The sequence below is a fragment of the Theropithecus gelada genome, chromosome 5 (genome assembly GCF_003255815.1).
Source record: "Theropithecus gelada isolate Dixy chromosome 5, Tgel_1.0, whole genome shotgun sequence".
NCBI classification, from domain to species: domain Eukaryota; kingdom Metazoa; phylum Chordata; class Mammalia; order Primates; family Cercopithecidae; genus Theropithecus; species Theropithecus gelada.
Window position 1 is genome coordinate 163,048,305 of NC_037672.1, and position 15,286 is coordinate 163,063,590.

The 15,286-nt window shown below is 36.1% G+C and overlaps 1 protein-coding gene across 3 annotated transcripts in view; it reads left to right on the top strand.

The window, feature by feature from the left end:
- TLL1 (tolloid like 1) overlaps positions 1-15,286 on the top strand; it is a 223,724-nt gene that overhangs the window by 195,446 nt on the left and 12,992 nt on the right. For all 3 annotated transcript variants that reach the window (XM_025385694.1, XM_025385692.1, XM_025385693.1), the window contains one exon: positions 2,893-3,020. In XM_025385694.1, coding sequence (XP_025241479.1) covers positions 2,893-3,020 — 128 coding nt within the window. The remainder of the gene's footprint in view (positions 1-2,892; positions 3,021-15,286) is intronic.

Genomic DNA, 15,286 nt, shown 5'->3' on the forward strand with positions numbered 1-15,286 from the left:
TGGAAAGGAATACACTTTTCTTGACAACATGTAGAATTGCATGTGGTTTGGATAAAGCACTGCTTCCAAGTAAAGTTAATCATTTCAATGAGTGATCTCATGGTGGGCTACCGAAATGTCAAAAAACAAAATTCTGTGTAATGTTCAAAGATCCAAGGCAAATGACTGGATCTGTACTTTGCATATAGGTGGCATTAGAGTAGCTTTGTATAACAGACATAGTAGCTGCTAGGATACCATCTGGTAGCCAGAAAAGCACCATGTTCTCCCCAGGTCTTTGTGGAACAGACCTTATAACAGCATGCATAGTTAAACTTAACTTCTGCTAAATGTTTTGCATTTGATGTAATACTCCTCCCAAAAATATCTTGTATATCTTGTGCATGTGCTACATAAGTGATGTCCCTTTAAATACCAGGAGTGTCAAACTCAAATGCCTACCAAAAGGAAGACATTTGAAAATGGTAGATACTGTGTCATTTAAAGTTTGAAGTCATGGTGTTGGTCCAGAAAAGCTTAATAGTAGCACAATCATACCCTACCAGATTTTGTCCCCAAGGCCTTACAAAATTCCACAACTTTTTAAAAGTAGTAATCTTAATCCCCTTAGCCACTATGAACTAGACAAGAACAATAAATAGTTATTCAGCTCTTATTTCTTCCTTTGACAGTCTGTTCCCGAATTTTCTACTTAAGTTGGATTTATGCATGTTTTGAGAGGAGAATTACTAAGGCAAATTTTATAACTTTAGTCACCATATGTACATTGGAAGGTACCTGACTCTAACCACAGTTAGATAAGAATGTTTTGTGTAAACATTGGAATAATAGAGAATATCCTGAGCTGACCCTTGTTCCATTCAGCTCCTTTGAAATATGGTTACAAGTCGAGGATTTTCTTTTTTTCATTGAGCTAATGACATTGTGCAGAATCATATACAAGCAGGAATTTTTCTTTCTCTCCTTTCATGTATAAGCATAATATCTATAACTTGGTAAGATATGATATGCTATTAAATCAATAGATTAGGAAATAGGCCCAGGTTTTTGTGGGTTTTGGGGGTTTTCGTTTTTGTTTTTATTTTGAAACACGGTCTCCCTCTGTTGCTGAGGCTGGAGTGCAGTGGGGTGATCTCAACTGATTGCAGCCTCGACCTCCCAGGCTTAAGCAATTCTCCCACCTCAGTCTCCCAAGTAGCTGGGACTACAGGTGCACACCACCATGCCTGGCTAATTTTTTGTATTTTTTGTAGAGACAGGTTTTCACGATGTTGCTCAGGCTGGTCTCGAACTCCTGAGCTCAAGCAGTCCACCGGCCACGGCCTCCCAAAGTGCTGGGATTGCAGGCATGAGCCAGCGCACTTGGCCCAGGTTTTTGTTTTTTGTTTTGCAGACATTGAAGGTAATTCAGAGAAAAAAAACAAGACAGCTTTTATAGATTATAGATTATACATGTAGTCTGTGGATCACAGGTAGCAAATATGTCTCTGTTCATTACATAAATGATATAGGAAACTTCATTATAGATAAAACAACATGCAGACGCACCTTAATAAACTTGTCCTATTGCCAGGAAAGGGGTTGGATCATCTTTTACCTTCACTATAGTACATGCTCCTTGTACACTTTAGCAACGAGCCTCTCAACCTAGTCTCAGTGTCATCGCCACATCCTGCAGAGATCACATTTCACATTGCAAGGCTGAGACAGGGACGATGAAATTTAGAAAACCCTTGTCATGACTGGATCCAAACTTTCAAGGCTATGTCTTGCTACCATAATCATAGATTATCAGACAGGAACTGAATTTTACCTTCCACTTTATTGTAATCTTCTGTTGCAAATACAAATCTCCCTATGGAAACCTAGCACAATTAAGGTGAAGGTCTAGTATGAATGATTGCAGCAGCGGGGCCAACAGCAACTACAGTAAGTGCTACTAACTAATGTTGGGCCATGTTACCCTTGCCCTGTGGCCCCGAAGGGTATAACCGGTGTGTTTTCCGTTGAATAAAGTATTTCACCAAATGTATTGCTCAGGAAATTTTAGAAAGTTATATGTACACAATACATAACAAATAATCCCAGTCTAAACAAGGATGTATGTTATAAAATTTCCTAAATTATATAGAAAGAACACAGCTTGAGGATAATAAGTGTTTTTGAAAGTTAACATTAACCATGTGGAAAGATCTTGTCTAAAATGAGCTTATTTTAATTGTAAAAAAAAAAAAAAACATTAAATAATTATACTGATTGAATGAGGTATCTTTTGAAGTTCAGAAGCATCTCCAGGGCTAATAGCTGTTCATTTATTTTTCCTCTTAGTGCTTCCACTTGTTTTGATAAAATTAGGGCTAATTTATTTTAGAAGCTAAAATTATGATACAGGTATTCAAGTGTATATTTAACTAAGGGAGAGAGAAAATGTAAATACGTGATTCAAAAGGTGCCTTCATGATGTTAGTTAGCTGTAAATGATGTTTCTTTTAATAGGAAAAAAGTTGCAAATGGCATAGTCCAATGATGTTTGTTTGTGACATTGGATTAAATACACCCAGTGTTGATATTCTCGACTGTCAATATATGTTGCACTGTTAAAGTCTGAGCCACAGACCCATCAGTTTAAAATAAAAGTTCATTTTATTTTAGGCATTTATCTGATTTATGGTAAATACTTAATTTCATGTGAGGCAGACAACAAACATTGGCCGATTATACTCAGCAACAGATTTCCCAGAGCGGATGAATATGATAACCGACACGGAAGTGATAATTAGCTGGTATTCAGGAAAATCTTTCAGCAGGGCAGTGGGCAAATAGGCTGCTTGCTTTCTGCCTCAAACCTGGGCTGGATTGCCACACTGTCTGATATTATGGTTATTGGTACAGCTGAGTGTGAACAGAAGATCCACAGTCCAAGTGGCCTCATCACCAGTCCCAACTGGCCAGACAAGTACCCAAGCAGGAAAGAATGCACTTGGGAGATCAGCGCCACTCCCGGCCACCGAATCAAATTAGTAAGTGAGCACATCCTTTTACTTTCCATTAAGCTGACTGCCCTTGTCTTGCATTACAAGCACTAGGAAATAAAATGGAAGTTTATCTAATTGAATTGAATCATAGGCAGCTGGAAAAGATTTTTTGTCTCATGCTTTCCTCCTTACACTAAAATCCTTGACTTGACTTCCTAGATCAAGGTGACTGCCACGTTGTTCTCCTCTAGTGTTTCTTATTCTGGATGTTTTATAGGGCATTACCAAAGTTGCTTCAAAACAATAGTCTTTATTTCCTAATATATTACTGGTAATTATATTTTCAAATTTGGAAAATAAATGAAGAAATAAAAGAATCAGAAATTTGCCAGAAAGCACAGAATAATAATTCACTTAAACCCAGCATAACATATTCTACTGGTTATACCAATTCCATATACATATGTATTTTTCATAATAGAATCAATTTTGTCTTGTGGTGTACGGAATATTATTTTGGCATGATATATTGCCCTCTGTACAAAGATACTGATTTCCTTGGATTTTGCCCACATTTTATTGGGCATGAGTAATTCAAATATGAGTATAATGTCTCATCTCTCTTGCATTCTTCGCATTTTGCATTCTGGCCTGGTCATAAATAATAACCTGATAATAAATGTTAAATTTCATTAGGCCACAGAGTGTTTGAAGAGTATAGTCTAAAGAAATAAAAATATAGAAATGTAGAAATGTTAACAATTTCCTGCAATATGTTGTTTTTAGAAGCAAAAGGCAGTGCCAACTAACAAGGCTCAGGAAAGAGCCCAGCAGGCACTATAATGACAAAAATTGTCTGAGGAGTGAGGCTACCAGTCCAAGGTAGCTCACTAGATGAGTCCAATCATAAGCTTAATTTTTAAATTTCTTGTGTTGACTCTTCCCTCAGTGAATATTATTGGCCAATAAAAAGGCCTTATTTATATACATTATAATAAAATCAGAGACAGTTGCCAAGAAATTCATATTCTTAGTATGGAGGTCCTTCCAATCTCCATAGTTGTAAGTGATTTCCCAGACAGAGATATCAGTTCATTTCAGCCACACTGTTGAAGGATACTAAATGCTGAGAGACAGCACTAGAGGAACTCAACTGCTCTCCAGTCCTGTCCAAGGTCCTGATTGAGAGGATGATTCCCTGAACCTTATGGTAACTTCCTGAGCCTTATGGGCTGAAATATAGAGGCTGCATTCTTTTAAGGAGTTCATTTTCTTAAGAGAGTTGGAAAAATTGATTTTCATGAAGACATTTCTTTGTCTCAATTCAAATTTTTGTTGGATATCATATTCCTTCTTTCTGAATAACTTATTTTTATATTTGGTATAAAGTATGTACATTAACACTTTTGAAAGCTGTTTTCATTGCATATAGAATTCTAGGATGACAGTTTTCTTTCTCCATCTTGAATGATTCCATTTTTTTCTGGCTTACATAGTTTTCCATACTTCTTTGGTAAATCTTATCATTATATCATAAGTCGTGATTATTTTTTCTATGGCTGCCTTCAAAATTTTCTTTTTATCAGCAATTTGAATATAATGTGTGCAGGTGTATGTGTTTATGTGTGTGTATGTTTCTGTTTAATAATTTTTTGGTATTTTTCCTTTTCAGAATTATCTGAATTTCTTGCATCTGTATTGTGGGGTCTGTCATTAATTTTTGAAAATTCTCAATTGTTATTTCTTCTTATAATTCTTCTGTGCCATTGTCTCTCTTCTGGGATTCAAATTACTTATGGGCTAGATTGTTTGCTGTCATTCCTCAACTCTTGGATGTTTGGTTCATTTTTTGCCCTTCTTTCTGAGTTTAAGTTTCAGTAATTTCTACTGACCTATCTTCAAATTCAGTAATTATTTCTTCAGCTGTCTTGAATCTACTGATAAATTTGTCAAAAGCATTCTTTATCTCTATTACCATGTTCTTTATTTCTAGCATTTACGTTTCACTTATTATAGTTTCCAGTTATGTTAGTCTGTTTGGGATGCCATAACAGATTATCACAGACTTACGGCTTAAACGACAGAAATTTATTTTCTCATAGTTCTGGAGGCTAGAAGTCCAAGATTAAGTTGTAATTAACAAGGATTAGTGTCTGGTGAGGCCTCTCTTTCTGACTTGTATATGGCCTCCACCTCACTGTATACTCACATGGCCTTTTCTCTGTGTATTCACAGAGAGAGACAGAGCTCCAGTGTCTCTTACGTCCCTAAACATATCACATTGGGGGTTAGGACTTCAACATTAATTTTAGAAAAACACAATTCAATCCATAACACTGTTTATCTGCTGAAATCTCCCATCTGTTCTTGCATATTCTGTGCATCTTCACTAGGATCTTTAACTTATCAACGTTAAATTCGTAGTTCCTTTAAATTCCATTTGATATAAACATAGGGGCCATGTGCTCAGGTCTGTTCTGTTGATTGTTTCGTCTCTTAGCAGTGTTTGATTTTTCTTGCCTTTTGTGTCTCATTTTTTTTTATTAAAATAAGACATTATGTGTGCAATGGTAGAGACTTTATGTCTGGAAATGGATGCATCTCTTGTGTTAGCTTATTAGTGTATTTGTGTGTATGAAGAAGGGTGTTAGGTGGATCTAATTAAGCCAAGATTGGATTTTCTTGTTCTATTATTATCTTCATTGCACCACTGGCTTCAAATTCCTTTTTCTTCGGGTGGAGGTTGGGATTTGAGAGGTGTTTTCTCAATGCTTCTGTTTCACTCGTACCTTCTCTGTTCATCCCCAGTGCAAATATCGTTCCTCTCCACCCTTTTTTGTCTTTATCAGTGATAGATAGCAGTTGCTTGTTACTTGGTGCTTGCTAGTCTGGTGGTGAAGGCAAAGGGTTCTTTATTATTTCAGTACAGACTCCACCTTAGGCAGGCCCTGCATGTTCGGGTCTTGGTGTTGAGCTTTCTCAGTGATCCTTTTTCTTCTCTTCATGGCAGTGAAACTCTGTCTATATATCTTATGAATCTCCCTTGGGAGAGAGTTTCTTTTCAGCCTCCTAGTGGTAGAAGATCTCTAATGTTACTGGTAGTTGATCCTGAATCCAGGACTTCCCCTAGGGGTAGTAGGTTTTGGTTTTGGTTTTATTTTGTTGTGTCTGTTTTGTTTTGACATTTCCTCTGCCTGCAGTGGCTCTGTACCTTTGTCGTAGGGGTGGGCAGGGTTTTCTGCTTCTCCTTCAGAGGCTTAAGGCTGTGTTTTCTGAAGAAGAAATACAATGAGGCTTCAGACTTTTCTCGTGGCAGTGACCACTTCCCTTTCTCAAGCCTGAAACAGGAGGGAAGGCACTCACCCACCTCCTGCTTTTTCCACAAATGTTCTTGTGAGCAGGAGATGGAGGTCCATGGAAAAGGATCCGCAAGTGTGTACAAGCTCCCCTCGTGTCTATAGTTTCCTCTTCCCCTCATCCACACATGACCTTCACCAAGCCATCACCAATTTCATCAGAATGCTTTTCAGCTGGCTGTATGATACCAACATCTCTTCCTCTTGTAGTCTGCCACTGTCACATCTTTCCTTGGAAGGGCCTGACATTCAGTAGACTTCAGACTACTGTGATTTCCATGCTTTGGTGTGTTCAACCAATGTCGTGATTTTGTTTTTTGTTTTTTTTACACTTTACATCATGGCTTTTTCTTGTTGTCAGGATAGAAGTAAAACTAGTTCCAGCTTTCTATATCCAAGGGGAAGTAGAACTCCTAATATACCCCGGTTTTAAACATAGCAATACTCAATCCATTCTCAATTATATATCTTTCAGCTTGAAACATCCCATCTAACTCAAGGGCAATCTGTTCCTTCACAAATTGCAGGATTTATTTTTCTTGCCAATATTCAACTTGAGAATTAGGACATAAAGCATGTCTGTTCAACCATGGTCATACCTCCTGGTATCCTAAGAAGGTAATATTCAGAAGCAAACTGAGAGCTTTAACGCAAGTATTAAACTTTATTTTAGGAATTGGAATTTGTGTTTTTTGTGGAATTAGTTATAGTGTAAGCTAGGTTTTCTCAAATGCTAGCATGTGTCAGAATTACCTGGAAGGCTTGTGAAAACACACATTGCTGCCACACCAGAACTTCTGATTCATAGCATAATATTGATTGCCACCATCCTATCCCACGGATCATGTTCATATAAAGCCAGACTCTCAATAGCATCCTAAGAGCCAGGGTTAGTAGAAAGTGTGTCACAACAGATTAGCCACCCACTCCAAGTAACATTTTGGTTCTATATTTTTTAACTCTTGCCATTTTCACACTATAATTGCTTTTTTTCCCTGATTGCCTTTCTGCATGTAATGTAACTGTTATCTAGTGTTATCTACTTTAAAACTGAAATCACTATTATTGCAGATACCAGCCAATAGTCATTTAGTGAACAATACTTTATAATAACAGTTCAAACCATTCAATCACCGACCCATGTACCTTGACATTTATAATACAGGAAATTTCATCAAGATGTTACAATGTGTAAAATAAAAGCATTTTGCCTGATTTCTTTAGGATCTTTAAATTTTTTTGTTTTTGTTTTGTTTTGTTTTTTGGAATTGGAGTCTTCCTCTGTCACCCAGGCTGGAGTGCAAAGGTGCAATCTCGGCTCACTGCAACCTCCACCTCCGGGGTTCAAGCAATTCTCCTGCCTCGGCCTTCCAAGTAGCTGGAATTACAGGCGCCTGTCACCAAACCTGGCTAATTTTTGTATTTTTGTAGAGACAGAGTTTTGCTATGTTGGCCAGGCTGGTCTCGAACTCCTGACCTCAGCAAATCTGCCCCACTTAACCTCCCAAAGTGTTGACATTACAGGAGTGAGCCACCATGCCTGGATAGATCTTTAATTTTTATGGAAGAATTTCAACCAAAACTGAAATTTAGAAAACGAGTTCAATGAAACTTGAACAATTATGAAACATTTTAATCCTCTTAGGTCAAGAGCTCCTGGTAGATACTTGGTTACCAACTGTCTTCATTATGGGCAAGGGCAGGGATGAAAGGCAAAGAAAACATTTGGGTCCTTATGTTTACAGTGGAGCTTTCTTCACAATTCATGGATTGATATTCCTTTTTCTATAGGTAGGGTGGGAAAATAAGAAAGAATTTTTTTTCTTTTTTCAATTTATGTTTTCTAATTGGCAGATAAAATTGCATGTATTTACCATGTACAATGTGATATGTTGAAGTACATGTACATTGTTTAATAACAAAATTTAGCTAATTAATATATGTATTATTCATGTTTTGATCATATTTATGGGGGAAAAAACACTTAACATTCACTATCTTAGCATTTTTTAAGAGTATAATATATTATTAACTGTAAGTCACCATGTTGTATGATAGTTCTATTGAATTTTTTCCTTCCATCTAACTGAAACTTTGTATTTTTTACTTAAATCTACTCAACCCTTTCCCATCTCAACCACCCTAGCCTTTCGTCAACACCATTCAACTCTCTGCTTCTTTAAGTTTGATCATTTTAGATTCCACATATAAGTGTGACCATGTAGTATTTATCTTTCTGTGCCTGGCTTATTTAACTTAATGTAATGTCCTGCGGGTTCATCCATGTTGCTACAAATGACAAGGTTTCCTTCATTTAGTGGCTCCACTGTGTATATATACCACATTTTGTAATCCATTCATCCACTGATGGACACTTAGGTTCATTCCATATCTTGGCTATTGTGAGTAGTGCTGCAGTGAACATGGGAGCAACAGACATTCCTTCAACATCCTGATTTCATTTATTTTTGATATAAACTCAGTAGTTGTGAAATTGCTGGACGATAGGGTAATTCTATTTTTAACTTTTTTCAAATAGCTGTACTAAGTTACATTCCCAACAACAGTATGCAAGGATTCCCTTTTCTCCACATCCTCACCAACACTTGTTATCTTTTGTGTTTATGATAATAGTCACTCTAGCAGGTGTGGGGTGATATCTCATTTTGGGTTTGATTTGCATATTCTGGATGGTTAGTGATGTTGAGCATTTTTTTCAAATACCTGTTGGTCTTTTGTGTCTTTTCTTTTGAGGAATGTCTATGCAAGCCCTTTGCCCATAAATAGGTTTATTTGTTTCCTTGCTATTGAGTTGTTTGAATTCCTTTTATATTTTGGATATTAGCATGGTATCAGATGTATGGTTCATAAATATTTTATCCCATTCTGTAGGTTGTCTTTCCACTCTGTTGGTTGCTCCCTTTCCTGTACAGAAGCTTTGTAGTTTGATGTAATTTCATTGTGTATTTTTGCTTTCCTTGTCTGTGTTTTTGGGGTGAAATCCAAAAAGTCATTGCCCAGACCAATGTCATGGAACTTTTCCCTATGTTTTCCTCTAGTAGTTTTCATAGTTTTGAATCTTATATTTATGTCTTTAATTCATTTAGAATTGATTTTTCAATATAGTGTGACATATGGTTCTAATGTCATTCTTCTGCATGTGGATATCCAGTTTTCCCAACACGATAAGAGGGGACTGTCCTTTCCCTATCGTGTGTTCTTGGCATCTTTGTCAAAAATCAGTTGGCTGTAAATGTGTGGATTTATTTCTGAGCTCACTATTCTGTTTTGTCAGTTTATGTGCCTGTTTTTATGCCAGTATTATGCTGTTTTGGTTACAATAGCTTTGTAGTATATTTTGAGGTCAGGTAGTAGGATGATTCTAACTTTGGTTTTTTTGTTTTTCAGTTTTTGTTTTGTTCAAGACTGTTTTGGCTATGCAGTCTTTTTGTGGTTCCATACACATTTTAGTGTTTTTTTCTGTTCCTTTGAAAAAAAATGTTATTTGTGTTTTCTTTCATCCATGTTTTATAGTTTTCAGTGTAGAGATTTCTACTTACTGGGTTAAGTTTATTTCAAGGTATTATAATTTTTGGAGCTGTTGTAAATGGTATTGTTTTCTTGATTTCTTTTTCAGGTAGTTTATTGCTAGTAAATAAGAATGTGACTGATTTTTGCCTATTGATTTTATATCTGGCAACTTTACTGAATTTATTTATTACTTTCTAATAGGTTTCTGGTGGAGTCTTCAGAGTTTTCTCTTCATGAGATCGTGTCATCTGCAAACAGGGATAATTTAACTTTTCTTTTTTTTCAATTTGGATGCCTTTTATTTCTATGGCCTAATTGCTCTGGCTAGGACCTCCGGTACTATACTGAATAGAAGTGGTGAGAGTGGGCATTGATGTCTTATTTCGGATCTTAGAGGAAAAGCTTTTAGCTTTTCTCAGTTGATTATGATGTTAGCTGTGGGTTTGTCATACATAGTCTTTATTGTGTTGTTGCACATTCTTTATATGCCTAATTTGTTGAGAGTTTTTTTTTTTTTTAACATGAAAGGACATTGAATTTGCCAAATGTTTTTTTCTATTAATATGATCAGATCATTTTTATCCTTCATTCTGTTAATGTCTTGCCTCATGTTTATAGATCTGCATATGTTGAACGATACTTGCATCCTTGGGATGAATCGCACTTTATCATAGTGAATGATCTTTTCAATGTGCTGTTGAATTCGGTTTGCTAGTATTTTGTTGAAGGCTTTTCATCCATGTTCATTAGTGATACTGGTCTTCAGGATTTTTGTTGCTGTTGTTGGGTAATTGTCTGGTTTTGGTATCAGGATAACACAAGATTTCTACATGTTCCCTATTCAGTTTAGAAGCAAGGAAAAGAAAATTGTCACTGAAGACAATTTTATGAGATAATTTTTTAAATCATAGTTTATGAATTTTGAAAGCCTACTGTACTTTCTAACCCAAATTTTCCTGTAACTTGATGTATGGTTTTGTCGAGTGACATGTAGGTAGTGGCTGATAGGTATAAACAAGCCTTCTTTCACTGTGTCTGAGATCACAATTATTTTGGTTAATTTGGGTTATAAGGCTATAATCTCAAAAAGACACTTAGATGATCTAGCAGTTATAGATAACAGGAATTACAATAAAATTCCTACGTGCCCTTTGTGAGATAGGAGCATTCATGTGCATGATGTTCATTCACCATATGTATATTCAGTTTACAGTATGATTATCTAAATCTAGTATATATTATTGTACATTAACATGAGAACTGAACTATCAGAGTCAGTTTAATGTAGATTTATATTGAGACTTAGGCATTATAATGCAGTTATTACCTTTTATGCACTGATCTAGTTATCTACTGCAGCATAGCAAAATAGCCCAAAACCTCATGGCTTAAAGCAAGCACTGTTGTATCTCATAGTTTGAGGGAGTGGCATCAGTATTCAAGTAGTACTTTGCTGGTAATTTTTCTGTTGCATGTGACATTGATTGATTCACCTGGAAGCATATCTGAAGGGTCGAGGTGGTTGCAATTATATGTCTGTCATCTTGATGTGGAGGGCTAAAAGCCTGACTCAGCCGGGACAACTATAGCACCCACACGTGACCATTGCAACATGGCGGTCTCAAAGGAACCAGACTCTTTTCTGTCAATCCTGGATCCCCAAAGTGTCCCAAGAGGCCGTGGAAGCTTCAGAAGCCCTTGAACATTACTTTGGAACATTCTGTTGGTAAAGCAAATCACTAAGGCTGCCAGGATTCGAGGGGAGGAGAATTGAACTAGAAACACACAGCCTTGCCTTCCCAATTTAGACTACTGACCTCCACAGCTGTAGAAGAATAAATTTGTGTTGTTTTAAGGCATTGAGTTTGGCAATCTGCTACAGCAGAGACACACAAGAGACACATTTGCTTTGTTTTTATTATGCATGTGTGTGTTTATTTAATCATGAGGTACTGACTGAATGATTATAGCTTTAAAGTACAAAGAAATTGCAGTCACAAGTATCTGTTATCCCTGTTTTTATCCTGTCTTGGTGCTAAAAGATTCAACTGATCATTAAATTTGGTAGTACCTTTTTATATTTTGAATTAATGTTCATTCAAAACAAAATACTAACAAACAAAGTTCTAGGCATCCGAGCATACTGCAATAAGTTAATGTGCTTATATCATTTTTAGTTGATTTATCATATCCTTGAGTTTTGCTAAATAACATACAGTTACAAATTATAGCTTTATATATGGGATATTTAAAAAACACAAACATCTACAACTGTTAAATAATTATCCATCATAAATCCATAAAAATATATTTGATCACAGTTATAGAGCACTCATGGAGAAGAAAGGTTCTTTTGAATCAGGAGACTGAGGTTTGTACTCCATGATGCCATGTTTTTCCAGTGGCCTCTAATCCTTCACGTATTTTGTGGGAAACCAAATGCCAGTTTTTACCAAAAACAGGAAAAGGTGAAAGATGGCTGGGACTAGGGACCTCTAAAGCTTATCTTACAGTTGCTCAAATTGCAACAGTCTCTTTAATTCTTTTAGTTTAAATGTTCACCTTTGCTAAATTTTATTTCTGCATTAAGTGCTATCATTTTATTATTTCGTCCTTTGTGAATATATGCAGTTACTCTGTAAGGCCTCATTCTTTAGCCATCGCCTGTATTTTCAATAAAAGAACCTCTACAGATGTTCATATAAGTGAACAGCGTCTGGAAGCCTGGCCAGGGGCCAGCCAGGTAATTAGTCTTGCTTGGGTGTTCCAGAAGTAAAGTTATTATTTCCACAGCCTATATCGAGAGTTCAATTTTATTTCTTTTGAATTGGACTCCTTAATCTCTTAGCTTGCTTGTCTTGTGGGAAATGCATTAGGATTTCTGACTAGGGCCCATGGTTAGTCACTTTTTTTTTTTTTGGCCTTTCTAAAACCTAGATTAGTAACCTAAAATTATAGAAATATAATCATGGAATGAGTATGCTTTAAAGTTTTTTAATACCCAAATACTTACAAAGTTTTCAACACTTAAGAAAAATATTTAAGTCTACCAAAGGAAGGTAGTGTTAGAGTGGAAATCTGAGTTCCTTACAGGTTTATACATTCATCCTTGCCAGCTATCCTGTCTCCATTGTGCACTTACAGGGCTTTTCGGGAACCTAAGTAGTGTCTTCTGGGGACATGTCTGTGGCATTGGTTCCTGGTGGCTGGAAATGTGCACATTCTTTATTATCTAGATATTGAGATTCATGGTTCGGCTTCTGTTGTAGAATAAAGTGATACATGACATATCACGCCTTATCATTATGAACTCTGAAAAATATTTTAGAAGTTTTTCCTCTCCAAAGAGTTCCTATAATACATTTCTGTGGCCTGGAAATATTTTCTGTTGATATAAAGTCACTGTGTGTGGAAGGTTCTCTGTGTGGGTATCTCTACTATACAAGGAGCAGGCTTCCGAGATCTCAGCCTGTGCGTTAGTCACACCTTTGCTTGTGTGTGGTGGAGCTTTCAGTTCAGACTGATTTCTGGAAAAGGACCACCCAGCCTTGGCATTTGACCTAACAAATTGCTACCTATTCCAAAAAGAAAATTCATTAATACCTTAATGAATGAGAGTTGTTTGCATCACTAGAGTATATGTCACTATGGAACCTTTGACTAATATGACTCTTAGAGACTCAGTCTGATTCCATTAGTAATTTGATAAAGAGCTGTAGCCAGTTGGCACCAGACCAGCTGTCACTATGGCCCCCAGCCCACCAGCTCAATGCCACTTTGTGTGGTGTTGCTTGGTTCTGTTAAACAGATGTTATGATTTAGGCTAGACATCCTGCATTTCATTAGGAAGAAAAATATCACCTATTTATCTCACTCATTCAGTCTTCAATGGACCAATCAATGGACTGAATATGTGTGGTCTGTAAATTCTGATCCCAGCTTTAGCCACTACTTATAGCAAATACTTTAGAATGCCACGACCTCCAATTTCTTAAAATACTCTCTTCTACACAGCAGGTTTCCCTGGTTATTTGATCTGTATATTTACAGATAAATGACTTTAAATCACAATCGAAAGAGATACTTGCTCAACATGCAGTGGTTTTTAGATATTCTTTTCCTGAACCAATGTTTTTCCTCTTGAAATTACATTACATTTATAATTCAGAAGCTTAGTTTCATATTTAATAAAGAACTCTAGGTGCGGTTAAGCCAATTTTCTCATAGTGGTTTCCTATCAATTACAAACCGATGTTAGGAATGTATATATGTACGCAATGGTAATAGGAGCAGACTACTATTTCATGAGAGGCAGAAAATGAGATTTAGTAGGCCCTGTCTGTAGAATTTTCATACTTGAGGTTGGCCATAAACGTCAGCTAGGTTTTTGGGTAAATACATTGACAGATTTACGCAGACATCCACATACTTATTCAGGATCTTCTGCATCCCACTCAATGTGTGTACTCTACTGGGTTACAGAGAGTAACAAGTTGACACATTCCTTCAGTTATCGCCTGCTTTGTGTGTTGTGCTTCAGGATAGATGGACTCTACTGACGTCTCCTTGTTCACTATATTTCCCTACTCTGCCTTCTCCTTCCAGTGAGATTCTTTGTGGTATGTTCAGTCTTTTTGTACTAGCCAGCGTCTTTCTTCAAATGAAGTAAGCATTCCTTTTCATCCATCATGATTATAATAAACAATTACTCTAATGCTTGTTGGTTATAACATGTTTTATTTCTACTTTTTAAGTAGAGTGCAGTGGAAAGAGACAAAAGAGAGATCAGCTTTTTTCCCCCTTTTCTTTCTTCTGTTAAGTAACTCCATTTCTTTCTTCTACTCCCTAGTTAACATGAATTGTTTCTTTCATTTCTTTCTTCACTCCTCCGAAGTCAGAAGTGATAGTGGGTGATGTAGTGTGGTATGGAATAGACAGTGGGTTCACACTGAGACAGAGCAATTTTTAGTCTTTTTTTTTTTGATATGTATTCAAATAGACTGAATATTATGATCACTTCAGCAAAACTGTATCAAATAAAATAAGTTTATTAAAAGTTTATGTGCCAATATTTTGTTGTAGGGATTATAGCATTTTAAGAAAGTTTGAAATGTATTTCATACTTTTTCATGTTTATTTTCTTTATATTATTTTAGTTTTATTCTATAGACTTAAGTAGGAATCACAGCTTTATTTCTTCAAGGTATGATGGTTTTTCTGGGGAAAGAAAAGAGCCTTTGGAAATGGAAAATAACCTGTAATTTATGTAACTATTAATAGTTTGGACAATGTTATTTTCAGTCCATCTCAATTAAACTTTGCTTTGTGATCTACAGTGTGCTATACATTTAATTATTTTTTATTTTAAATTTGCTAAGTTATACAGATGAAAATTACGACACAGGTAAATTAGAATAGTTTTTA